This window comes from Berghia stephanieae, chromosome 5, assembly GCF_034508935.2.
Source record: "Berghia stephanieae isolate SIO BIC M18660-M18661 chromosome 5, UCSD_Bste_1.3, whole genome shotgun sequence".
Classification (NCBI taxonomy): domain Eukaryota; kingdom Metazoa; phylum Mollusca; class Gastropoda; order Nudibranchia; family Aeolidiidae; genus Berghia; species Berghia stephanieae.
The window spans coordinates 67568722-67596569 of NC_088364.1; the positions used below are offsets into that span (position 1 = coordinate 67568722).

A 27848-nucleotide genomic window follows, 5' to 3' on the forward strand; every position below is an offset into this window, starting at 1 on the left:
TACTTTGTAGGCTAGCCAGCCTGTCTGTTACCAAGACGTGACGTAATGTGTAATGACAACCAAATCACATGATACCTTATTGAATTGTCACATGATTTTAATCAGTCGAGGCGCACAACGTTTCATTTGAATCAATAAATTATAATAATTTTGGTTGTGGAGGTCTGCAGCGCCACTAAATGTAAAGTTAACGTTTGTTTTGAGAATATTGTAGTCATGAATTTACTTCTTTGTTTAACTGTATATTCAGTGATAACTTATCAGAATGGAATCGCCAGTCGCTACGAGCCTAATTGGAAGTCTTTGGATTCTAGGCCTTTACCAGGTTTGTAAAAATTGTTTAGACGTCTAGAGATTAGTTTCCTTGACTCACTTCGAACTCGGTTGTTTTATAATTTTAAAATTTTATGGCGCTGTGATTTTGGATTTCCAAAGTAAAGCCGTATTTTCATTCGTTTTTATATATAGAACTGTTTCTTATATTTTGTGGAGCGGAGTGGAGTGTTTTGTTTTTATTATTTATTATTTTTTCTTTTTAGGCCGTATAATATAATAATAGCATGCCAATCCCACCCTCACCCCCTCCCACCTAAAAAAAAAAGAGAAAACACAGGGGGGGGGGGGAAGAGGGGGAGGAGGGGAATCAACAACAACAACAACAATAATGATAATATTAACAATAATAATAATAATAATAATAATAATAATAATAATAATAATAATAATAATACGAGGGCTCTTTCAGAAATAACCGAAAAATGCCCATTGCTCAGCAACCAGTGGAGATTTTTTAATTCTGTAAACGACATGATATTCCTTATTTCCTTACGGATATTCCCAGAAATTATGAAGTGCATCATTTTGCACAATGAATTTCTAGACGATTTTAAATATGTCGGCCCACCTTGAAACTTGGTCAAAGGAGGAAATCAGAACTGTCATACGTTTTTTGAACGCCAAAAGTCTGAATCCTACCGAAATTCATAAAGAACTTCAGAGTGTATATGGTGAGCATGTTTTAAGCCGTACACAAGTCTATCACTGGTGTAATTTGTTTGAAGCCAGCCATTCCGACTTGACAGACAGGGAAGGGAGAGGGCGTTCGATAACTGCGACGTCAGAAGACAATGTGAAGCGAGTTGATGAGCTTATTCGTCAAGACAGGAGGTTGAAACTTCATGAAATCGCAAGCAGTCTTGAAATTTCGGAGACTTCTGCCCATAGAATTGTATTTGATGAACTTGGCTACAGAAAAGTCAGCGCAAGATGGGTTCCTAAGCAATTGACAGACAATCATAAAGAACAAAGATTGGACATCTGCAGGGAACTTTTGAGAAGAAGCAAGAGCTCACGCAGGGTTCACGGGCATGCTGCGAACGCCGGCGGAGACTTTCTAGGGTACGATGTGACTTTTCTTGACAGCATAGTCACCGGTGATGAGACTTGGTTGCACCATTGCACCCCAGAAACAAAGCAAGATTCGATGACATGGAAACATCCATCCTCACCTGTCGCGAAGAATTTCAAAGTCATGCGGTCAGCAAAGAAAATAATGGGAACTGTTTTCTGGGACAGTCGTGGTGTTATTCTGTTCGAAACCTTACAACCTGGAGAAACAATCAATGCTGCAAGGTACAAGCTTCGGGAGGCCATTCGCAGAAAGCGCCCAGGGCAGTTGACCAACGGGGTCATTTTGCAACACGACAACGCTACACCCCACACAGCACGAGTGACGCAATGTTGGCTAGAGAAATATGGATGGGAGATTTTGCCACACCCACCACACAGTCCAGACCTCGCACCATCTGATTATCACCTCTTTGGGCCACTGAAACGTGAGCTGGAAGGAAAGCGCTTTGATGTCGATGAAGAGCTTGTTGACCATGTGCGGAAATGGCTACAAAACCTTGATGGAAATTTCTTCCGAGAGGGTATCTATTCCATGGTGCGGCGTTGGCAGAAGTGTGTCGACAGACTTGGCTGTTACGTAGAGAAATGAAGGACGAGTCAAGGTATGAACACGTGCAAGAATTTTGTTGATAGCATAAAAAACGCGGATTTTACAGGCATTTTTCGGTTAATTATGAAAGAGCCCTCGTAATAATAATAATAATAATAATAATAATAATAATAATAATAATAATAATAATAATAATGATAATCATTATTATTTCAAATATAAAAAAATATATATACATTATTTATTTATCTACTTATTTATTTATTTTCCTTTTTATTTATCTATTTATTTATGGAAAAGGCTAGTCGTACTTAATGACGGCTAGCCTGCCAGTCTAGGCGTACTTAATGACTGCCAGCCAGACTGGCAGGCTAGCCGTACTTAATGTCATGTAGACTTATTGCTAAGTTAGCCGTACTTAAGGATTGGTAGATTATTATGTGCGTTGGCATATTTTGCTACTAATCAATGTGTAACCTCAAACTTATAAAGTTTTTTTTTTTTTTTTTTGTCTTGATACAATTAATGAGAACTTATTTAAAAAATGGCTAAAAACGATAACAAAGAATTGAGTGGCGTCAATTTTGTTCTATCTCAATGGGTAATAGCACTGATGGTAGGGACTCAATGGCTAATAGCACTGGTGATAGGGACTCAATGGCTAATAACACTGATGGTAAGGACGCAATGGCTAATAGCACTGGTGGTAGGGACTCAATGGCTAATAGCACTGGTGGTAGGGACTCAATGGCTAATAGCACTGGTGGTAGGGACTCAATGGCTAAAAGCACTGGTGGTAGGGACTCAATGGCTAATAGCACTGGTGGTAGGGACTCGGTGCGTAATAGCACTGGTGGTAGGTACTCGGTGCGTAATAGCCCTGATGATAGGGACTCAGTCTGTAAAAGCACTGATGGTAGGGATGCAGTGTGTAATAGCACTGGAGATCAGAACTAAGCAGGAAAATTATATGTCACCACTGGCCGTGAATACAATTTATTATATATTTTTTTAAAAATCCCACAGTGGAACGCACTACAGTCCGCTTTAAACGAACCCTCATCTGAGCTAGGAAATATTTCACCTTAAAGGGGGACCTGTAGTCAAAAATCCTTTTTTTATGGCATGCCAATATTGGTATTCCCCTGTTATTTTTAGGTGGTAGGAGGTCTAATTTGATGACTAACACACACACACACAAAAAAAAAGCTAAAAACAATTTAAATATGCGGCTATGTGGTCTTATGGTATGACACTCGCTTTCGGATCTGAAGGTCCTGTGTTCGAGAGAGTCCTTGTAAAAGGCTCTTTACTCACATTCTCTCACCGTACTCAGATGTTTAATGAGTACCTGGCCGTTAAGTGTTGTCTCTGTCCGAAGAATTGTAATATCGCCTAACAGGTGTCATGTCCTGTCCTATATATGTTAAATGTTGCTGCTGACCAAGGACCCCTTGTAAAGCGCTTTGAGCACATTTAGTGGATATTGCGCTATATAAAAAACTCAATACATTTAAATGTCTTCAATGACACAGACAATATAGGCTGAAATGAGACCAACCCCCCCCCCCCCCCCCAAAAAAAAATTTCCTTACAGTAACCAACGGATACCTTCCAAATTTACACACAATTTACTTAATGTCTAGCCTGCCAGTCTACCCATCCTTAAGTACGGCTAGCCACTTCGTTTATTTATCTACCTCTCTCTCTCTCTATTTATTTATTATTTATTTATCTATTATTGCTATCACCTTTATCTTCTTCTTCTTCTTCTTCTTGTTCTTCTTCTTGTTCTTTTTCTTCTTCTTCTTCTTGTTCTTCTTGTTCTTCTTCTTCTTCTTCTTGTTCTTCTTCTTCTTCTTCTTCTTCTTCTTCTTCTTCTTCTTCTTCTTCTTCTTCTTCTTCTTCTTCTTCTTCTTCTTCTTCTTCTTCTTCTTCTTCTTCTTCTTCTTCTTCTTTTTATTTATTATTATTTTAAAAAATATTCTATCCCCTTGTTTTTTGCTAGATTTTTAAGAATCAATTTGTTCTTTTCTTGACGGTTTGGTACTGCTTAACCATCTCAACGGGATATCAGCTTTTGAAAACTATTTTGTCTTTTGAGAATTTATCGACAAAAACCCTGGAAGAAAACAATTTGAGAAATATTATGGGGATAAAAGGATAAGGTCGAATTCAATAATCAATTTAAAAAAGATTTGCTAATAAAATATATAAATGAAATAAATAATAATTGATTTTACAACTTCTTCTGTTGTATACAGCTTCTTCATCTTCTTCTTCTTCTTCTTCTTCTTCTTCTTCTTCTTCTTCTTCTTCTTCTTCTTCTTATTCCACCTCCTCCTACTACTATTACTACTACTACTACTACTACTACTACTACTACTACTACTACTACTACTACTACTACTACTACTACTACTACTACTACTACTACTACTACAATCACAAGCATACACCCACTACTACTACTGTCCTTTTGTTGCTGACTTCGACTGTCTACTCATCACTAATCACCACATCCAGTCCCTCCGCAGAATGTCAAACTAAAAAGTGCGATTCCAGGAGAATGTTTGAATCCCCTTCCCACCCCAAACCCTTTCTTCCTCCTTGTTCCTCCCCTGTCCATCGCCTAGAGCAACGCTTGATGCCATGAAATGATGACCCTTACAAAATTCTTATTACCTCCATCACCACTCACTTGTGTTTGTGTGTGTGTGTGTGTGTGTGTGTGTGCGCGTGCATGTGTGCATGCTTGCATATATGTGTGTATGTGTGTGATAGAACAAAACAAAATCAAACAAAAAATAATCTGAATACTAAAACAAAACATAGTAGTAGTGGTAATAGTAGTAGTAATGTCCGGAGTGGTAAAGGGAGATTTAAATATATAGATAAATAAGTTAAAAAAAAAAAAGATATCCTATGCCTGATGCGCCTATGTGTCTTTATTATAACAGGCTTTGCGGAGCTGCTTTATATTGCCAAGAGTAAGACGTTGTTTTTGTTAATAAACTGACCACAAGATATTCAAGAAGCTGATTGTGAATATCGAGATCTGATCCGAGACAGGAAATCATCGATACCGTTTCGAGAACATCGTCAATACGGAAATTCTCGTTTCGAGAACATCGTCAATACCAAAATTCTTGTTTCAAGAACATCGTCAATACCAAAATTCTCATTTCAAGAACATCATCAAAACTGAGATTCTCATCTCGATGATGGCTCACAAGATTAGTCTCAATCTATGTTAATTTCCACATTACATGGTATAATAAGTGGGTTTGTTTTTTTTTAAAAGAAAGAAAAAACAAGGGAGTATATTCGAACCCCTGCAGTAAAAAGAAAATATTGAAATGTGGGCTAACCCATTGAGAACACTGGGCTTAAAATTATAAAATAATCACAAAGAAATGAAATTTTCTCCAAAGGGGGGAACAAAGCATACCACACCGTCTTGGGAAATTCCAGACCTCAGGCACTTTTCAGTTTTTGACAGTTGATCATTGAAGTGCGTTAGATATTTATGAGAGGAATGTTACATGGAGAAACCAACAAGGTTGTTTTAAAGCCCAAAAATGACTTAGCATTGTATTATGTGCTGCTACATACGTTAAATAAAAGAAAATTAAACGTTATAGACAATTGCATATGATCTGAGTTATTCTCATACCATTGTAATATGAAGAACATGGTTTTGAAATATTAATATTATCATTGATATCCTCTTTTTTTCTACAGGGTGGTACGATGAAGGGAAAGTTGGTATATTTCTTCACTGGGGGGTATTTTCAGTTCCAGCATTTGGACACATGAGCAGCTGGCTTTGGTGGTATTGGAAGAGTCAGAAATCACCACAGCACATTCAATACATGAAAGATAATTATCCTCCTGATTTCACCTATGCAGATTTTGCACCTGCATTCAAAGCAGAATTTTATGATCCTAATCAATGGGCGGATATTTTTGAAAAAGCTGGTGCCAGGTAATTTTCTTATAAACAACTTTCTATCATTGCCATCACCATCATCAATTATCTTCGTCATCATCAGCGTTATAATAATAATAATAATAATAATAATAATAATAATAATAATAATAATAATAATAATAATAATCTTTATTGTCCAAATTAAAGGCAATTCATGTGAGGTAAACAATGCTCAGTTTGGTTCATGGTATGAATATCAACTGTCAACACGTTTACAAATACAGACACAGCCATACACGAACACATATTATATTCAATATTACTTTTTTACAGCTATTGGTCACCATCATTATCCTTAACTCATAGAACAAAGCAGTGCAACTTGCATTATATTACTTCATTTTCAAAAATTGTCTTTTCATTCAATAACTAACATCAATTCTATTACATGTTCTTTTACCCCTGTCCACTTTCACCGTTCTAGCTACGTTGTGTTGGTGACCAAGCACCATGAAGGTTTCACCAACTGGCCATCCAAATATTCGTGGAACTGGAATGCTGGAGATTTGGGGCCAAAACGGGATCTTGTTGGTGAATATTTCCATTATAATTGTGGTTGACCAAGCCAAATGGAAATGATTTATTTTTTTCATCCTTTTCCTTCTCTGGGTGCTTTGCATTGATCATCACTAAAGCATTTCTTAATAATTAACGTCTCTAATTTTCCAATTTTCTTAGGTCCTGTCTTCGTCAGATTATTTTATATATATTATGATACACTGGAATATGATAGAATATTTGCAATATTTCATTCGTCAGAAATATTGCATACAGATTTTAATGTTTTTCATATTGGAAGTTTCAATCCCTATTATAAATATTTTACTAATATTTCTCGAACAATATCCATGTCGAACAATGATTCTGAAAAAATATCTTAGGATCATTTTTGACAAAAATTAAAATTTTGATTAACATATTATTAATGAGTAATGATAATCTTCCAAGATTTTGGGATTTTCTCAGAAATTTTCCACTGATTTTGCTGTGTGAAACATTTTCCTTTGATTAAAGCTCAGGTCAATTGGTGGATCTGTGAAAAAATCACCGTCATGTCTTGTTTCATATTTTGACACCTGGGCTCAGTTGCATGAATTTTGGCGACACTCCCATTTTTATGGCGTCAGTCTAGACAAACTGGCGCCAGATGTCAAAATTGACAATAGATGGTCAAAAAGGAAGGGGGTGGAGGAGGGGGTAAATGGGTCTAGATTTTATTTGTAATTAGGTCAAGAGTTGTTTTACAGTTATAGGTCCGTTTGAAAAAGATAAGTATTATAAAAAAAAACCCATGTCAATTAAGCTTCTCTCTCTCTCTCTCTCTCTCTCTCTCTCTCTCTCTCTCTCTCTCTCTCTCTCTCTCTCTCTCTCTCTCTCTCTCTCTCTCTCTCTCTCACTTTCTTTGTCCCTCTCTTTCTGTCTTTCCTTTATTCATTTATCTCTCTACACCATTCTCCTATCAAACTTCATGTTTACTTTATAAACGTCATCTGATTATAGAGAGATAAGATTAATCTAATACAATTATAAGGGGTGCTCAACTTAGTTTACCCCTTTTACATTTGTTTTTACAATGTTTTACAATTTTAATTTATTAAAGATATTTAAGTCTTATTTGTTAGACCCGTAACCACTGGGCTACAGTAACACAGATAAAACGAGTAAAAAAACCCAAACTTTCAGGCCTTTTGACCAACAATTGATTTTAAATCTCTTGAATAGAAGGTATGTAAAAAAATCGTTTAAGGAAAGGCCAATTCATTAAAATTTTACATAAAGTAAGTTGTATCTCATTTATTAAAAATAAATGTACACTAGAAGTAGTACTATAATATACAAAACTATGATATTTTATATTATGATTTTGTTGTTCGACAGATTGACCGATACATTTTCCTCCTTTTTGACAAATTTCCATTTCCTCACTGATTAATGACTATTAGCAGAGCAAATGGAATAATGGGTGTGATCCTCAGAAGTTTTGTTAGTCTAGACAAAATGTATGTTTATACATTTGCACAACCCTCTCATTCTGCCTATCATTGAATATGGCAATTGTGCATCTCTGTGGTCTAGTGGTATGACACTCGCTTTTGGATCGGAAGGCCCTGGCTTCAAGCCTCGCTCGGTGCATAGTTCAGTTTTTGGAGAAGGCTCTTTACTCACATTCTCTCACCATATTCAGGTGTAAAATGAGTACCTGGCCATTAACAGCGTTGTCTTTGTCCGAAAAAAATGTAATATCGCCTAACAGGCATCATGTCCTGTCCTAAATGTTGCTGTTGACCAGGGACCCCTTGTAAAGCACTTTGAGCACGTTTATTGGATATTTCGCTATATAAAAGCTCAATTAAAAAAAAAAAACTTTAAAAAAAAATTGCATTGGGGTCAAATATACCAAAGGCAATCGATTGACAATGTCCAAAGAAGAATGATTAAAAGGTCAATTTATATTATGGTAGGTTAAAGTATGGGATTTACATAGTCTTCATTACAGAAGAATTCGGGAAGACCTCATTCAATTGTATAAATTATTCCGACATGCTTTTGACTTGGATAATTCTAAAATTACCAGGGGAAATTGGTTTAAAATCTTAATTGATAGATACAAAACTAGAATATGGGAGATTTTTTTTATTAACAGAACTGTAAAACTTTGGAATAATATGAGGTACGAAATGAAAAATGCTGCTTCTATGGACAGATTCCAAATGATACTTAATAAAGAAATAATAAATTCCAGATTTATTTATGATTGTTAAAGGTATTCAAAGGTCAAAGGGGAATTCAAAGTTCATTGGCCTAAATAACCCTTCACATGATATGATATGATCAGAGTTTTCCAGAGAAGGGTTTCTTTTTTTTTATATAAACAAAGACCTTAAGAATTCTTTAATAATAGTCATAGCCCCCAATCTCGTTAACAAAACAGCTCTAGGCACAGAAAATTTACTGATTTAAAACATTATAATTACAAACATTGTTGTACACATGCACACACACATATTTATACAAGAGCACGTACACACATCTTCTCAATAACAGCAACACATATACACTTGTAGCTATGTGTTCTTGTGGTATGACATTCTTTCTCGGATCGGAAGGTCCTGAGTTCGAGCCTCACTCGGCGCATAGTTGAGTCCTTGGAAGAGGCTCTTTACTCACATTCTCTCATCATACTCATGTGTAAAATGAGTACCTGGTCGTTAACAGCATTGTCTCTGTTGGAAAAAAAAAATTGTAATATCACCTAACAGGCGTCATGTCTCGTTGTAAGTGTTGCTGTTGGTCAGGGACCTTTTGTAAATTGCTGTGAGCATATTTAGTGGATATGAAAAGCTCACGTTAAAGCTCACGTATATACACACACATACACAGAGCAGAGAGGTGAGAGGTAGCAAAATTCAAGAAAAGTCTTGTGCTACAGTTGTATTTTTTTCTCAGGGGATCTTGCAAAGGCCATAAGAAGTAAAACCAAGATCAAATTTGGACTCTATCACTCTTTGTTTGAGTTCTTCAACCCTCTTTACCTAGAGGATAAGGCTAATGGATTTCGGACCCAAACATTTGTGAGAGTAAGTATCATTAATTTATTGTAAAAAAAAAAAATCTGAAAAGATTTTTATAACACGATGCCAGACAAAGCTGAAAGCAAGATACAAGAAGACAAAAATCACAAGGTTGCCAATTTTCTGTATATTCATAGTATTCAGTATGTTATAAGCCTTCAGTAGACAATCATCTGCTTAACGGAAAAAAAGTAGAGTTCAGTGCTCAGAAAGGTCTCTGTCAATGTGTTTGCATAAAAGTTCAGTAAATTTTGGCTCAGAAAAGTGAGTGGAGCAGGCACTTATGTTGGTAACAACAAGATATGAAGTGAATAGAAAAGTGCCAGAAGACAGTAGAGAATAAAAATTTTTCGCGGCGGTGGTGGGGTTTGAACCTGCGACCTTATTGGTACGACAACTCCGCCTGGCAGGTGAGAGCGTGGCTCTACCGTGTGAGCTATCCACGAACACAAAAATATTCGTTTCAAACTCAAAGTCATTACTAGATCCCTCTCTCACCCACTTCTTGAGACCGCCGATTCGTTCGTACACCACCATCGCGAATAATTTTGACCAGCAGTTAAGCTTAATAGCCAATATTCTCAACACAAACATATAACATAGAAACGATTGAGACATTGAGTATGCTCCGGTGTATGGGGTGAATTTTTAATTCAGAAAAGTGAGTGGAGCAGGCACTTATGTTGGTAACAACAAGATATGAAGTGAATAGAAAAGTGCCAGAAGACAGTAGAGAATAAAAATTTTTCGCGGCGGTGGTGGGGTTTGAACCTGCGACCTTATTGGTACGACAACTCCGCCTGGCAGGTGAGAGCGTGGCTCTACCGTGTGAGCTATCCACGAACACAAAAATATTCGTTTCAAACTCAAAGTCATTACTAGATCCCTCTCTCACCCACTTCTTGAGACCGCCGATTCGTTCGTACACCACCATCGCGAATAATTTTGACCAGCAGTTAAGCTTAATAGCCAATATTCTCAACACAAACATATAACATAGAAACGATTGAGACATTGAGTATGCTCCGGTGTATGGGGTGAATTTTTAATTCAGAAAAGTGAGTGGAGCAGGCACTTATGTTGGTAACAACAAGATATGAAGTGAATAGAAAAGTGCCAGAAGACAGTAGAGAATAAAAATTTTTCGCGGCGGTGGTGGGTTTGAACCTGCGACCTTATTGGTACGACAACTCCGCCTTGCAGGTGAGAGCGTGGCTCTACCGTGTGAGCTATCCACGAACACAAAAATATTCGTTTCAAACTCAAAGTCATTACTAGATCCCTCTCTCACCCACTTCTTGAGACCGCCGATTCGTTCGTAAAAATAATTTTGACCACTGTTCAACTTTTAATAGCCAATATTTCAACACAAACATATAACATAGAAACGATTGAGACATTGAGTATGCATCCGGTGTATGGGGTGAATTTTTAATTCAGAAAAGTGAGTGGAGCAGGCATTATGTGGTAACAACAAGATATGAAGTGAAATAGAAAGTGCCAGAAGACAGTAGAGATAAAATTTTTCGCGGCGGTGGTGGGGTTTGAACCTGCGACCTTATTGGTACGACAACTCCGCCTTGCAGGTGAGAGCGTGGCTCTACCGTGTGAGCTATCCACGAACACAAAAATATTCGTTTCAAACTCAAAGTCATTACTAGATCCCTCTCTCACCCACTTCTTGAGACCGCCGATTCGTTCGTAAAAAATTTTTATTCTCTACTGTCTTCTGGCACTTTTCTATTCACTTCATATCTTGTTGTTACCAACATAAGTGCCTGCTCCACTCACTTTTCTGAATTAAAAATTCACCCCATACACCGGAGCATACTCAATGTCTCAATCGTTTCTATGTTATATGTTTGTGTTGAGAATATTGGCTATTAAGCTTAACTGCTGGTCAAAATTATTCGCGATGGTGGTGTACGAACGAATCGGCGGTCTCAAGAAGTGGGTGAGAGAGGGATCTAGTAATGACTTTGAGTTTGAAACGAATATTTTTGTGTTCGTGGATAGCTCACACGGTAGAGCCACGCTCTCACCTGCCAGGCGGAGTTGTCGTACCAATAAGGTCGCAGGTTCAAACCCCACCACCGCCGCGAAAAATTTTTATTCTCTACTGTCTTCTGGCACTTTTCTATTCACTTCATATCTTGTTGTTACCAACATAAGTGCCTGCTCCACTCACTTTTCTGAATTAAAAATTCACCCCATACACCGGAGCATACTCAATGTCTCAATCGTTTCTATGTTATATGTTTGTGTTGAGAATATTGGCTATTAAGCTTAACTGCTGGTCAAAATTATTCGCGATGGTGGTGTACGAACGAATCGGCGGTCTCAAGAAGTGGGTGAGAGAGGGATCTAGTAATGACTTTGAGTTTGAAACGAATATTTTTGTGTTCGTGGATAGCTCACACGGTAGAGCCACGCTCTCACCTGCCAGGCGGAGTTGTCGTACCAATAAGGTCGCAGGTTCAAACCCCACCACCGCCGCGAAAAATTTTTATTCTCTACTGTCTTCTGGCACTTTTCTATTCACTTCATATCTTGTTGTTACCAACATAAGTGCCTGCTCCACTCACTTTTCTGAATTAAAAATTCACCCCATACACCGGAGCATACTCAATGTCTCAATCGTTTCTATGTTATATGTTTGTGTTGAGAATATTGGCTATTAAGCTTAACTGCTGGTCAAAATTATTCGCGATGGTGGTGTACGAACGAATCGGCGGTCTCAAGAAGTGGGTGAGAGAGGGATCTAGTAATGACTTTGAGTTTGAAACGAATATTTTTGTGTTCGTGGATAGCTCACACGGTAGAGCCACGCTCTCACCTGCCAGGCGGAGTTGTCGTACCAATAAGGTCGCAGGTTCAAACCCCACCACCGCCGCGAAAAATTTTTATTCTCTACTGTCTTCTGGCACTTTTCTATTCACTTCATATCTTGTTGTTACCAACATAAGTGCCTGCTCCACTCACTTTTCTGAATTAAAAATTCACCCCATACACCGGAGCATACTCAATGTCTCAATCGTTTCTATGTTATATGTTTGTGTTGAGAATATTGGCTATTAAGCTTAACTGCTGGTCAAAATTATTCGCGATGGTGGTGTACGAACGAATCGGCGGTCTCAAGAAGTGGGTGAGAGAGGGATCTAGTAATGACTTTGAGTTTGAAACGAATATTTTTGTGTTCGTGGATAGCTCACACGGTAGAGCCACGCTCTCACCTGCCAGGCGGAGTTGTCGTACCAATAAGGTCGCAGGTTCAAACCCCACCACCGCCGCGAAAAAATTTTTATTCTCTACTGTCTTCTGGCACTTTTCTATTCACTTCATATCTTGTTGTTACCAACATAAGTGCCTGCTCCACTCACTTTTCTGAATTAAAAATTCACCCCATACACCGGAGCATACTCAATGTCTCAATCGTTTCTATGTTATATGTTTGTGTTGAGAATATTGGCTATTAAGCTTAACTGCTGGTCAAAATTATTCGCGATGGTGGTGTACGAACGAATCGGCGGTCTCAAGAAGTGGGTGAGAGAGGGATCTAGTAATGACTTTGAGTTTGAAACGAATATTTTTGTGTTCGTGGATAGCTCACACGGTAGAGCCACGCTCTCACCTGCCAGGCGGAGTTGTCGTACCAATAAGGTCGCAGGTTCAAACCCCACCACCGCCGCGAAAAATTTTTATTCTCTACTGTCTTCTGGCACTTTTCTATTCACTTCATATCTTGTAGTAAATTTTGGCCTCCTGAACTGGCAACCCTGAAATCAGCTTACCCGGATTGTCAAATTCATAATAGTAGATGATAATAAAAGATGTTATTTCGATATTGCATATCTACCATTTGAACAGTCTATCGTGCAGCATTGTGGTCTTGTGATATGACACTCACTGTCTAACCTGCAGGTCCTGGGTTTAAGTCCTCTGTAGGTGGGGCAAAGTTGAGTCCTTGGAAAAGGCTCGTTAGTTACTCACAATCTGAGGGAGGGGTGGAGGGACTAGAATGCGTGCATCCCTCAAAAGCAAGAGTCATTCTTATTCCCCAAATGCCGATCATGATAATCTCTTCTACCAGAACTGACTTCTGTACAAGGCCTTATGGTGCAATGTACAGGTTTGGAACCACCTTCAAGTTGGTTTCATTGATATGGATAAAGATGTTGTGTAACATCAAAAAGAAATATTTAGCTTTCTCGAACTTTTGCTTTTTTATATAGTGTAATATTAATATTCACATAAATGTTTTCAAAGCGCCTTGTGGTAAAACACTCGTCTTCTGACCTGTAAACCCTTGGTATGAGTTCTCGCTAAGGATCTTAACTTATATTCTGTCACCACACTCAGGAGTAAAATGAGTGCCTGTCCTTTAACATTCTTTTCTCTGTCAAGAAATATTGTAATAGAGCATCAGAGGGATTATTTCTCATCCTATATGTTAAATGTTGCAATAAAGATGGACATTTCACCATCTCAGTGTTATAGACTTTGTCACAGTCTTGTATTTAGTATGATCCGACCGTTTGCCATCATTCAAAGATTAAATTGGGAAGATGGCTCATTGGAATTGCCTGCTGAAAAAGGGACAAATTACCAGCAGTCAAGATTTGATTTAGCAAACAAAAGTGAACTTTAGTCCATATTTACCATAATGCTCAACATTCATTAGACAATGACTGGCAAGGAATATATCATCAAATCCGCTGTTTGTTGCTTAAATGACATCTACAGTTTGTTGGTAACACCCTGTGACTTTCAGACAAGGTCCACAAGTTTATAGATGGAATGAAATTGACGTCACTCAGCTCTTTGTTATGGTTTTATCCAGCCATTTTTGTGAGTAGTTCTCACTAAATTGTATTAACCAGACTAAGGCTGCACATAGTTTTGTGTGTTAGTATGTTATATCCGGCTTGCAGATGTTATGAGTTTTTAAACTAAACCCATAGCATCAATACCCTAGGATTTTTTTTTTCATACTTTCCCCTGTGCCAACAAATCTTTATATAAAATTTGGATCAATCTGAGCTCGTTTTATTGTTTCCCAGGACAAAACAATGCCAGAGCTTTATGAGTTGGTGAATCGTTACAAGCCTGAGGTTATCTGGTCAGATGGGGATTGGTTGGCTTCTGACACTTACTGGAACTCTACAGAGTTTCTTGCTTGGCTCTACAACGACAGGTAAATAGTTATGTGCAAGAATAAAATTTGAGCCCAAAACGTTCCATGTCTGATATTTTGTCCTTAATTTTTAACTGTTATATTCATTTTTGTATAGTTTTTAACATCGTGTAACTTATTATTTACAAATATATGTAGAAAATCGTCTAATGAGCATACCTTTTCTTCTTCTTCTTCTTCTTCTTCTTCTTCTTCTTCTTCTTCTTCTTCTTCTTCTTCTTCTTCTTCTTCTTCTTCTTCTTCTTCTTCTTCTTCTTCTTGGAGTCATTCTAGACAAATCGCTTTCCATGGACCATCAAGTTGACTGAATCATCAAAATCCTGAATTTCGAACTTTTTAGAATTTCACATAACCAGGCTTTTATTCTATTCGATGCTGTAAAAATTGTTGTTTCTGCACTGATCCTATCCCGACTCGACTACTGTAACGCTCTTCTCATTGGTCCTCCAAATTATAAAATAAGTAAACTTCAAAGAATTTAGAATATGGCTGCTAGAATGGTCATTGGAAAGTCCCATTTTGACACCAAAGCTATGCAAATTACTCTCCATTGGCTAACTGTGAAAGTCAGAATTGAGTACAAAATTGCTCTCACCTGTTTTCTTGTAGTTCAATCTTCTGCTACTCTTTATATTCAAGACTTTATTCGGCCTTATTTTCCGAAGCGTAATTTGAGATTGCATGACTCAAAACTGTCAGTAGTGCCGAAAACAAATGTTATGAGTTTTGGAGATAGATCCTTCTCAAAATTTGGCCCTGCAATTTGAAAATCCTTTCCCGAGTCTGTTAGAATATCTGGCAGCTTTGGCGTCTTCAAGGAACGTCTTAAGACATTTCTTTATAAATGCATTGATAAAAAATAATAAAATAATATTGTATGAGTTGTGATTAGATAAGTAGTACCGTGTATTGTTTATAAGCACTTTGAGGTTTTAACATACCAAAAGCAAGGTTGCCAATTTTCTATGTATTTATGGAATTCAGTATGTTACAAATCTTCAGTATATTTTCCAATCACCTGCTAAACGGAAAAAAAGTTTGTACTTAATCTTTTTACAGGAGTGCAGCGCTCAGAATGGGGTCAGTCTCTGTGTTTATGTAAAGATTCAGTAAATTTTTGCCCCTTGAATTGGCAACCCTGTTAAAGCACTCTATTCATTCATTATTATTATTATATTCTTCTTCTTCTTCTTCTTCTTCTTCTTCTTCTTCTTCTTCTTCTTCTTCTTCTTCTTCTTCTTCTTCTTCTTCTTCTTCTTCTTCTTCTTCTTCTTCTTCTTCTTCTTCTTCTTCTCCTTCCTCTTCCTGTTCTTCTTTTTCTTCTTCATATAAACTGACTGATGGAGTCAAGACTGAGCATTTCTGTCCATGCTGCATTTCCAAATAATTTTATAAAATAAAGAAGTTACTGTGCCTTCCTGATGTTCTTTAGTTTATCTTTAAATGCTTCAATCGAAAGTATTTGAGGGAAAATGAGTAATGATAACTGTCAACATTGGATGGAGAAATATTAAAAATGTTGATACCCCGACTGCCTAATTTTTATTTTCCTGGTCCTCTCGCCGTACATCATATGTGGCAAAGGGCTAAGATTGGACATAGAATGTCATTTCTTTTAACCGAGAATGAAAGAGTAAAAAATAACTTTGTTTAAATGATTGAAATGGTAGTTTTGCGTTTGTTTGTTTTTGATATTAAATCTTACTATGAGAAATTATAGATGGGATAAAGTGGTATGCCCCAAATCTGTAGGAGAGAGAAAAATATGCTCATTAAAAAGATTTTTATATAATTTATTTAGCTGACAAAAAGCTTATGTAAATGACAAATTTAACATCTCTGCTTATCACTACAATCAAAATTGTACACGTATAATAGAGGAAAATATTTTTACAGAATTGATTTATTACAGTGGTGCAAATTAAAAGATTATGTGACAAATTGTGGTAGACTACTTCGTTCAACTTGAAAAAAGAACCTATTGCCTACACGATAATATTTCTAATTACAGTTCATAATCATAGGTATGAATGTCGATTTTTATGTGAAGTTCAAGAACTTCTGATTATAAAAAAATCAATGAAAAGGTTTTATGTGACACACTCTGAAGCATATGGATTTGGGGCGACCTACTGTATCCAAAATGAGAGGAAAATTTATATTACACCATAAACTTTCTCTGAACGCTCTGAACTCTCATGCTTCACCGTACATTACTGAGCTAGATTCATCCCCAAATCGTTCCACTCGTCTCTTGAGCTATTTGTACCAAAGTCAAAGCTGAAACGTTTTGGTGACAGAATGTTTAGCACTGCATGTCCCACAATTTGGAACACTCTTCCTCTCTCCCTCAGATCTGCTACTGACATCTGCAGTTTTAAGAAATACCTCAAGGCTCTATCCGGCTGATTGTGTCATCATCATCATCCTTGTCTCTTTCACCCTGGGTCAGTGTATAGGCCACAGACAAACAGTTTCCATCCTTCTTTATCCTGAGTTAACTTTTTTAACTCGTTCCATTTCTTATCACTTCTCTGTATATCAGCTTCTTTAATTCTTCTCCATGTTCCCCGTGGCCTTCCCCTTGATCTTCTGCCGAAGCTGCTTGTTTGGCGAATACGTCATCGGGTCAGCAGAGTCCTTTCGGCTTTGTTTGTTGTCCTTAATAAATTCTGTTATTGCAGAAACTCTTCGGTCACCCAAGCTAAAAATAGGATTTGATTTGTCCATCTGTGTTTCTGTAACAATGAGTTTTATGGAAGGGGTGTTAACCCTTCGACAACCCCCAACCTGTAGGACCGGGTGACTCAAAAAGGGGGAGTCACACATCATTAGTCGCCTTTTACGACCCGCTGGCTTGGCACCCTCTCAGTTGAGGGACCCCGGCCACATGGGAGGGGGGGGGGGGCTGATTGTGTAGAGGGCATTAATTTAGTTAGTATTACTTGTGGCTGTGTGCGTATATATATATATATATATATATATATATATATATATATATATATATATATATATATATATATATATGTGTGTGTGTGTATATGTGTGTGTGTTGTATGTTTGAGGGGTAGTGGTGTTCATGTGAGTTCAGTTGTTAACTTGGTTGAGTGTAAGACACTCTATAAGTAAGCTTATTATTATTATTATTATTATTATTATTACTAGTAGTAGTAGTAGTAGTAGTAGTAGTAGTAGTAGTAGTAGTAGTAGTAGTAGTAGTAGTAGTATTAGTTACTTACTTACTGCCCATTATGCCTGCTGGCATATCCCATTTTCTTTTCTCTGCGGCCATCATCTTCAAATATGCTCTTTACAAGAGAATTTTTCAGGCTATTTTGATTTTAGCAAAAGGCATCCCTGATTTGAATATGACTTGCTTTTATCAAAACATGATGATTGTAGAGTATTACTAATTCATTCATTTTAAAAAACATTCTTATATTTTACTATGCTTAAACAGCCCCGTGAAAGATACAGTTGTTGTGAATGACCGATGGGGTAACAACACAAGATGTAAACATGGAGGATTCTGGAGTTGTGAAGACCAGTATCGGCCTGGTAGGATTTTCTTTCCTTTTTTTATTTGTAACTTTTGCTATTTTTTAGATTTCTTTCTGGATTTTTTTCCCCTTTTTCCTTTAGTTTTTTTTTTTTTTGTTTTTTTTTTGTTGTTAATTGTTGGAATGGAATGAATGCCCATATAGATGCTTGTGATTTGTCATTAGGGCGTTTTTGTTTTTGTGATTTAGACATTATTCCTAAAAGGGTAAATTGCTAAGAACTCTTACACTTTATGGAGAGGTTTGTAATGTATCTAATAAGTAGCTTGTCAACTAGGAATATGCACACATTCACAGGTCTGATAAACAATTTCAGATAATATTATGGGCTTGTTTTAACGGTGTTGTGGGGGTCCCCAATAGCTCTGTTGGTAGAGTACTCTCTTCACATGCAAAGGGGCTTGATTGATCCTGGGTGTGGTGTTGTCAAGTTTTTTTTTGTTTTTTTTTTGTTTTTTGTTTTTTGGACCCCCCTGTCCACCCATCGTTTCTTTCATCTTGCCACATGCCCCCCTCCCTTCATCCCTTATCTCTCCTATCAAATAAACTTCCCGCTCGGTTTATAAATTTGTCTCTCTCATGTACAATGAAAACCAAGACATCAGGTATTGGGTGTCTAATGAACAACGATACATGTGCCGTTATATCTAGCTCGAGCCATAAACAAGGCATCATAAAGTGATTAATTAATGCCAAGCGATTCAACACAAATGAAATGGCACAGTGCCATAAATTGAAACTTTAAGCTAAGCAGGCATTTTCGTTGTTAATAGGTTTATAGATTTTATTTTGTTATTTATCATTGGATATGTATTGGTTTGAAAGTGATACAGTTCGATTCAAATATCAGTATCTCAGTTTCCTGGTTGGGTACCTCAAGCATAGAGCTTTTTGGTATCCCATTACAACTAGCAGAGAGTATTTTGCGATAGACCAGCATCCTATCCAAGGATAGCTAGCAATTGCTATTCTCCATTTCAAGCTACAGAAACATTGTTGTAATGAACAATGTTTAGCATTCATTTGAGGGTGTTTTCGTTATAACAAAGAGACCACAGCATTTCTATATATAGATCTGTAGATAAATAAGCCAAAAACGTTTAATTTTTTGTTTAAAGCCGATTTAATCATTTTTGTTCAATTCCTTTATTTACACACAATTTAGTCGATATATTGTCATCATATACATTCATTCCCCTTGTGCCCCCTTTTATAGGAAAACTTGTACCTCACAAGTGGGAAAACTGTATGATTATAGACCGATATTCCTGGGCTTACCGTTCTGACGCCAAGGCACATGAAATCCTTACAATTGAAGAATTGCTGGAAGAGCTAGTGACGACTATCAGGTAATGAAATCTTAAACAGTATCCAAAGCTGCCAGTAGTCCTTCAGAGCAATTAGATCCATGGAGCCGGAGTTTATCCCATTGTTTCCATTGTGTGAAACAGACAATTGCAATTTCTTGCTACCCTTGGGATAGAATGCAAGTCTATCGCAAAGTAATTTTCACCAACTATCCAATTACTGATTGGTGGACAGGGGGAGTGAGGGAACAGAAAAAAAAAATCTCGACTTCACCTGGGATCTATCGTGGCCCCTTTGGTGTGAAGTGAGTGCTCTACCAACTGAGTTATTAGGACCCCGATTCAGAGCTGTCACTTTTTTCTCAGGATTTTCCCATTTTTCTTGACTCTTAAGAATCAAATCCTAACATAATCTTAAAACAAGTCCCATTTTTCCTTGATTTTGTTTTTCTTTACAAAATATGTTTTTTCTTGTTTTGTTTTTTTATAATTTATGCATTGGTTAAGTTTACACAAGAAGAAGACCAATTGATTGATAATTTTTAAACCCATGCCATATAAAGACTTTCAGTTTCTAATGTCTTATTGTTTTAAGAAATGAGGTTAGAAGAACGGTTGTTAGTGCTATTCGCTTCCAGGAATTATCCTGATTAGCTGGCTGTTTTATGCTGTCATATTGCCATTTTATGTTTGTTCTTTTTTTTTCCTTCTACTTTTATTACTATTTCTATATTTATTAGTCCATTTTCTTGGTGGCTGTAAGTGTAATCATTTTTATGTGAATTATTTTCAAAGGAAATAGCAAAGATTCAATAAGCCTCATGGAGCAAGAGTTCATCCGGGTAGATATAGCATTAAATTGGCAAAAGTAAATTGCTTGCAACACTTTGGATAAGATGCTTGCTAGTCTTTTGCAAATTACTTTCTGCCAGTTCTAACAGACCCAGCTACCCAATCACAGTTAAGGGGACAGTGCGGCTATGTGGTCCAGTGGTATGACACTCACTTTCGGATCGGAAGGTCCTGGGTTCGAGCCTCACACTCGGCGCATAGTTGAGTCCTTGAAAAAGGCTCTTTACTGACTTTCTCTCACTGTACTCATGTGTAAAATGAGTACCTGGCCGTTAACAGCGTTGTCTTTGTCTAAAAAATTGTAATATCGCCTAACAGGCGTCATGTCCTGTCCTACATGTTAAATGTTGCTGTTGACCAGGGACCCCTTGTAAAGCGCTTTGAGCACATTTAGTGGAGATTGCACTATATAAAGCTAAATTTTTTTTTGTTGAAAAATCGTCTTTCCTACAGGTCGACTGTCGAAGTGCTAGGTAGTTTATACAATCCTACCTCGCTATTTTGTTCATAAGTCCAAGGCTGCACAGCATCAACACAGTGATGTACTTAAGAATAAAATTCTTAAACATTCTCCTTTTTTTTTAAAGCATAGCAGTTAAGTCATTTCAAGTTTTTACGAAGTAATTGTAAGTGTCCATTTATTACTTTTTCAACCAACCTTTTGTTCCAGTTTTGGTGGTAACATTCTGATGAATGTCGGTCCAACATCAAAAGGCGAGATCACTCCCATCTTTCAGGAGAGACTGTTGCAGCTTGGTGCTTGGTTGAAAGTCAACGGAGAAGCCATTTATAAAACTCATGTCTGGTCTCATCAGAATGACTCTGTCACTAAAGATGCTTGGTAAGTAGGTACTAGCAATGGTGGTGTTACAATAATACTTGGGAATATATTGTTTCAGGGATTTGACTTTTGGAAGAAAACAGTCTGAAATCAGATTTTGTTTTCGTTTTTGTGGGGGCGTTTTTTTGTTTGTTTTTTATTTTTTTTGCTGGGGGGGGGGGGGGGGGGGGGGGTGAGGGAGGTAAATGTATGACCCCTGAGCTGTAATGATAAATAAATAAAAATGTATAGAGTGTCAATCTCCACCTTAGGTGTCCATTGGCTCTTGTTTAATATGAGGATTTTAAGAAAATTAAATGTTATAATTTGTGACTTTATTTAGATTCCAGATATGCCCAAACATTTTCCTGAATTTTGTTTCTGTAAAGACGGCAAGTCTGAGATTATCAAAATGGATAATGACCATTTTTTACATCATAAAATAGTGATCATCAATGGTGCACTTTTGTGCTCAAGAGTTGTAGGGTTTCTGATATGTCAATACTTATTTTAGACAGTCAGTCGCAATCTTTTCTAATATCCCTCAATTACTCATACATCCATCCTGATGTCTTTCCAGGTACACTGCAAGAAATAATGGTTCCAGTCAGATTGTATACGCTATTCTCCTGTCCTGGCCACATACAGGGAAGGTAACTCTAGGCTTCCCTCAGATCAGCGTCTCGACTTCTATTTCCCTTATTGGCTATTCAGGTGGACCACTCAAGCACAAGCCAGGCCCTAAAGGTGGTGTGGTTGTCTCAATGCCAGAAGTCCCTCTCAACCAATTAACCAGCAAGTGGGCATGGGTTTTGAAGATGAAAGGGTTGAAGAACCAGAAGACCCAGTTGAATTGGAACTCTTTTGCACAGAAGGTGGAATCTATTAGAATGCAGAGAGATCTTTACTGATTGATTGGAATTTTTTTTCTTTTCATCTCTAAAAAAAATATTGCATTTTTTTAGAATTTGTTTTTTGTTGGGTTTTTTAAATTTTTAATTAATTACTTTGATATTGTTAAATACGCTTTTTACATTCCGGTGCTTTGTTAAATAAAATGTATATCAAATTACTATATAATGATCATGTGATATAATGATGGATACCAGTGGATAAAATATACCCTTTGCTATTTTTTATTATCAAACTATAGCAATGTTCTACATGTCTTTTATACATTGAGCATCAAATTGACAATATCAAGGAATGGGTCTGTCTATCTGAAGCTCAATGTTACTCAAAGTTGACTCAAATCTCTAAATGTTTCTAAATCTGTTGTGTTCTCACATGATTCGGGAAGAGCGTTCCAGTCTTTGATTGAAGATGTTTGAGTTTGTAGATTGGTGTTCTAGTGTTTTTGAGTGGATTTTTCTTTGAATGTGTGAATTTCGTTGTATGTCTAGTTGCTCTGTTGAGATGGCCGTCATTTTATTTGTAATTTTGAACATGAGAGTTAATCGTTGGTCATTCCGTCTGTCTTGCAAGGGAGTCCATCCAAGCTGTGTGATCATGTCTGTTATGCTGCTATGGGGGCTGTGTGGTCGTTGAAGACAAATCTTGCAGCTCGACAGCTTCAGTTGCTTTTATATCCGATTGTAGGTGTGGGTCCCAAATTGTACAAGAAGAGTCTAAGACGGTTATGATGAGTGTTATATACCTGAGTGTTATTTTCTTTAAGGTTTGCATGGCAATGTCTGATGTTCCTTTTGATGAACCCTAGTACTGAATTTGCTTTTATTTATTTATTTTGTTGATGTGTGCTTGCCATTTTAGGTTTTCTTGTATAATGATGCCTAAATACGGATTTACTGTAACTTGTTCCATTGTGTGATTGTTGTTGGATCTAAGTGGTGTTTTGCTGCTGGATATTTCCATCTTGTAACATTTTGTTATATTGAAACGCATGCCCCAGGTGTCTGCCCAAATTTTCCGAGATTTTATAAGTCTGCTTGCAGTTGTATTTGGTCTCACGGTGATTTGATGCGTCTGTAGAGGAGACAGTCATCATTAAAAAATGATTACCAAAAGGGAGCTAATCAGGAAAATTAATTGCATTCCTTTCCCCCTTCTCCATTCCATTACCTAATACATGTGATAAGTAGTTTTGCCAGCTGTTCCAGAATACTGTCTTTATGTCTTTGGTGGCAAAGTTGGTGGTCATATTAATACAGGATTATCCATTGTTAAGAAATTCCTATTTTTTGTCTCAAATTCCTATTTTCTGACGTTCTGATTCCACTTTTGGAATATGAAAATTTGGCAGATCTGGATTTGACCTGATTGTTAAGAATTTCTACTTTAGTCGCACTATCTTGATGTAATGCTCTATCGTGTCTCAGAGATGCTACCCCAAAACTATCTTTTCCCTTTGTTTTGATGTAGTTCCAGAAGCGCTGTTGTTTCCGATTTTCATAGTGTGCTCTGGTGTGTTGTGAATGTAGTACCAATGTGCCCATCTTATTTTTCTCTGGGTTGTTGCTTTGAATTCCTGATAATGGTCCCAATCACTTTGCGTTGGGATTTCTTTGCCTGTATAAACAGCTTATGTTTTTATCTTATTTTTCTTCTTAGATCCATGGCTGGTGGTTTTGTTTTGCACTCAGTTTTGATGGTACCTCATTTTCTCTTTTGTTCTTAAGGCCATTTTTTTAACTCTCTCTCAAACAAATTTGTTTGATTTCCATGCATATGAACTCAAGAAAGTTAAGCATATCCCACATTTCTTTAACATTTCCTGTTTCCAAGGCTATTATGATTTCACTCAAGTCTGGAATTTGTTTCAATTATTTTAATATATATAGCTGACTCAAAGTCTATGGGAAAGCCTTGAATTCAATTTTATGAGTATATGCCCAAAAAGTTGCCATTCTGCCTCCAGGATTTGAGTAGATCTGGGTCTTTCATTGCACTTTTTGTGCAGCTTTATTGCTTATTTTTGTTGGGTGTTTCGTGTATTCAGGACTCTTTTCAGTTGTTTTCTTTAGAATCTGTCTAATCTTTGTTCTTCGTTTCCAGTCAGTACCCATGTTCTCCAGTTGCACTTAAGCACAAATTTTACAAGAGATGTGTATATTTTGATTTTAGTTTTCATTTTGAGTTTATCTTTTCTAGTCCATTTGTTTCATAATTCATTTAGTACGACCATCCATAAACTGCTTCTTCTTTCTACGTCTTCCTTGTCTCCAATCAGTGATCCTCCTTTTTTTCATGGTTCTCCATGGATTTAATACTGTATAGTAATAATAATATATAGCACTTGTATAGAAGTAGTAGTAGTAGTAATAGTAGTAGTAAGCCTCGCAGTCCGAATGACACTTGCTGAGAATTGTGTGATTCAGTCATAGTCAATGATTATAGCAGCTCTCTCCATCCATGTTGTTTCCATTGGTCACGGTCCTGGTCCAGAGTATTGAGGCTGTCAAGATCTTTTTATGACTTAAGTACAGAGAGGGCACTGCAATATTTCTTCATTCTTCAGGGATTAATTCGGTCTCATCTGAATCCAGAAATTTCTGATGTGTAGAGAGATTTTGGTTCAGAGTAGTTACTATTGATGTTGTTGGTCTCACTTGTATAGTGCATAACCATAACTAGTTCATTCCCTACGCACTTCACATTTGCAAATATGACAACTTGAATAGCACTGACACTCGCACACACACACACACACACACACACACACACACACACACACACACACACACTGATTGGATGCAGATTAGTTGAATAATGCAGGAGTTGCCCCGAATGCCTGTATTTATTTTGCTTGAAATATATTTGCCATATATATAGGAAGCGGGTTAATCACGCTGAATTGATTTTTTCCACTTTAAAATAAAAATGACCAAAATCACCTTAAATTTGTCCCAGTGAGCTGTTATAGTTCACATCCTAATCCAGACTGCTATCTTTTGAGATAAATTTGTTTATTATGATGTTTTTGTTTTGTTTTGTGTTTATGCTTTATTTTTTTATTTTTTAAATCTGGCTTTCCATTATTTATTTGTAATTAATGCATTTACCCGCTGCCACTTCTGATTTATTTTTATTTTTTGATATTTTAAATATTTTGCTACCCCAAAGTCTATGCAATTTACCTACTATTTTTTCTTTCAATGCTTATTTAAAGTGCCATATAAATTTTTATCTACTCAATACCATTGATATCTGTGTGTTTTATAAGTTTGTGCTGGGTGGGGATCCTGACCTCCCATAGTGGGCAGGGAGGTACATGCTGTGTCTTCTATCCCCCCATACCCGTTTTCCAATTGTTTCCTGTCACTGTCTTGGAATGAGATTACTTAGTTTTGTCCTGATCCTTGCCGGAGTTCCTTGGCTGGGAGGGAAACAGTCGAATGTATAGTTATAGTTTTGGGAGATGATGTTTTTTTCCTTGTAAATCATCTCTCTGTTATGCATTATATTATGTTTAGTTTACATATTATATTATATGATTGGTAAACATTTGAGTGAATTCCTCTTAGTTGGGACTTGTGCTTGCGTCTGAATTAGAGTTTTAGGTGATCTCAAACTAAGTACAGTGGACTCCGGATAAGACGATTCCCAGGGGAACGGAGAAAAAAATCGACTTATCCGAAAATCAACTTAACCGGAGTGTAACCAAATGAGCAAAAACGCATGTGTACAAAGCAAACCAATCAAGAATATGTATGTCCCTTCATATCGCGCGGTCTCTGTCGTGGTCATCAGAGGCTCCTACCCCCCAATAGCCCCATAGAGGAATCAGAATACATAAAAATCGGAATTTGAGATAAAAAAAAGCAGAATCAACTTACTGTTATTGACTATGACATGCTTTGCAACAGAAAATGTAATAGACAATCCAAAAGTACTCAAATGATTAAAAATATAAAATGTGTAAAAATGTACAGATTGTGTAAAGACTAAGAATGGGGTCAAATAAAAATAGAGAACACACAGGTCCTGGCCGTCGGAGAGCAAAGCATTGAACGGATGGATTTAACCTTGTCAGGACCCCCCCCCCCCACACACACACACACCTAAACAAACAAACGCGAGTGCCGGTACACACACACACAAAACACACACACACGCACACACACACACACTTACACAGGGCTAAAATTAAATAGGGAAAGAAGCTGACCGTACTCAATAATATTATTACGGAATGAAGCCAACATATAATATTGCCAAGGTCATTGACCTCACAAATTGGAGTCACCATAATAATAATAATACTTCGGTCAACCCCCTTCCCAGACAGCACACACTTTGAAGGGACTAATCAGACACACAAAATGTGTGTTGATTGATCATAGGAGATGCTGACGAAATAAGCCATAGCTCACTTTTTTTTTCACTACGGACTTTTTTTTTTAATGTTCCTCGATTGGAAAGGTGAAAACCGGAATTTTTGCCTTGAATGTGGAATGTATACCAATTAAGTGAAATTATTCCGCGAAAAGCGGAAAGGTAGGAGCCTCTAGGTCAAGGTCATGCTTCTTGTCAATCGTCGAGACAAAAATAGCCGGTATGCCAATTTCCTATGCGATGATTTTTTGTCGCATGCCAGACTTTCCAAATGCATCGAATCTTCTTTTTCCGCGATAGGTTTGCCATTGTAGTTGTAGACTTGATTTGAATTCTTGATAAAATTGATACTTATTAAGAGGGCCATGACATAGGATGGCCTGGGATTAGAACCCAAAAAAAATCTTGAACTTGAAGTTGAGAAATTAAAGTTATTCAATACTGCTTATGTACATTGAATACGGACGTCAGGCAAAGCACCTACATCACATCGATGTTCGCGGATATTCTTAACCACTGAAAATTCTTACTGGTAGCTTTTTTAACCAATGGAAATACTTGTTTATTTGTGATTTTATTGTAGTCATGAGTGATAAGAACATCGACTTAAGCGACATCGACTTATGTGGAGTTTTTTTTTTTTACTAATGTTATATAGGAAGAAGGGGGAGGGACCAAGAAAAAAAATCGACTTAGGCAACGTCGACGTATCCAGAGTGCACTGTACTTTGACGGTGTGCTCTTGGAATCTACATCTGTTCCCTATTTGAACCAATTCCCCTTTGTCTTACCTTTTCTTTTGTGCTTTAATTGTAATTCTAGAACTTTTTACTATCCCATTTTCTTCCTTTTTACTGGCGCTGATATGACCTTAATGTGTTGCAAGCGCCGTAAAACCCTTAAAAACAAAAACAAAAAACATATAACTTTGTGCCATGATGTATGAAATTCCTCTTAGGGTGCTGAGTTGGATCTTCTGACCTCCCATAGTGTCTTCTATCTCCTTGTATTTGTTTTCAGAGTTCCTTTCTATCTTTGTCTTAGAATGAGATTACTTGGTCTGTCCTGGCCCAGGCCGGATACCCTAACTGGGCGGGAAACAGTCAAAGAGTTTTGGGAGATGATTTTATTTTCTTCTAAACCGTCTCTCTGTTATGCACTGTATTATGTTTTGTTTACATATTATATTATTAGTTTGTTCCTCTTAGTGGGGACATGTTCTGGTGTTTAGATTAGACTTTTAGACTATCTCAAACTTAGTACATTGATGGTGTGCTCCTAGTGTCCTAGTGGA

At 37.1% G+C, this 27848-nt stretch overlaps 1 protein-coding gene across 1 annotated transcript; it reads left to right on the forward strand.

Annotated features, from left to right (window-relative positions):
• The first annotated feature begins 6 nt into the window (after nucleotides 1–6).
• On the forward strand, nucleotides 7–25414 carry LOC144973479 (alpha-L-fucosidase-like). Its single transcript, XM_078915958.1, has 9 exons — nucleotides 7–325; nucleotides 5705–5948; nucleotides 6379–6485; nucleotides 9402–9532; nucleotides 14587–14720; nucleotides 18181–18278; nucleotides 19497–19629; nucleotides 21110–21280; nucleotides 21840–25414. The coding sequence occupies exons 1-9, from the start codon at nucleotides 217–219 to the stop codon at nucleotides 22168–22170; spliced, it is 1458 nt and encodes a 485-aa protein (XP_078772084.1). The 5' UTR covers nucleotides 7–216; the 3' UTR covers nucleotides 22171–25414.
• Nucleotides 25415–27848: the final 2434 nt, after the last annotated feature.

Bases quoted from the DNA above. Each gene is read 5' to 3' on its own strand.
- LOC144973479 (XM_078915958.1), top strand. From the start codon at position 217: ATGAATTTACTTCTTTGTTTAACTGTATATTCAGTGATAACTTATCAG. The intron at 5,949-6,378 runs GTAATTTTCTTA...TCACCGTTCTAG, and splicing joins TTTGAAAAAGCTGGTGCCAG to CTACGTTGTGTTGGTGACCA. The intron at 18,279-19,496 runs GTAGGATTTTCT...CCCCTTTTATAG, and splicing joins TGAAGACCAGTATCGGCCTG to GAAAACTTGTACCTCACAAG.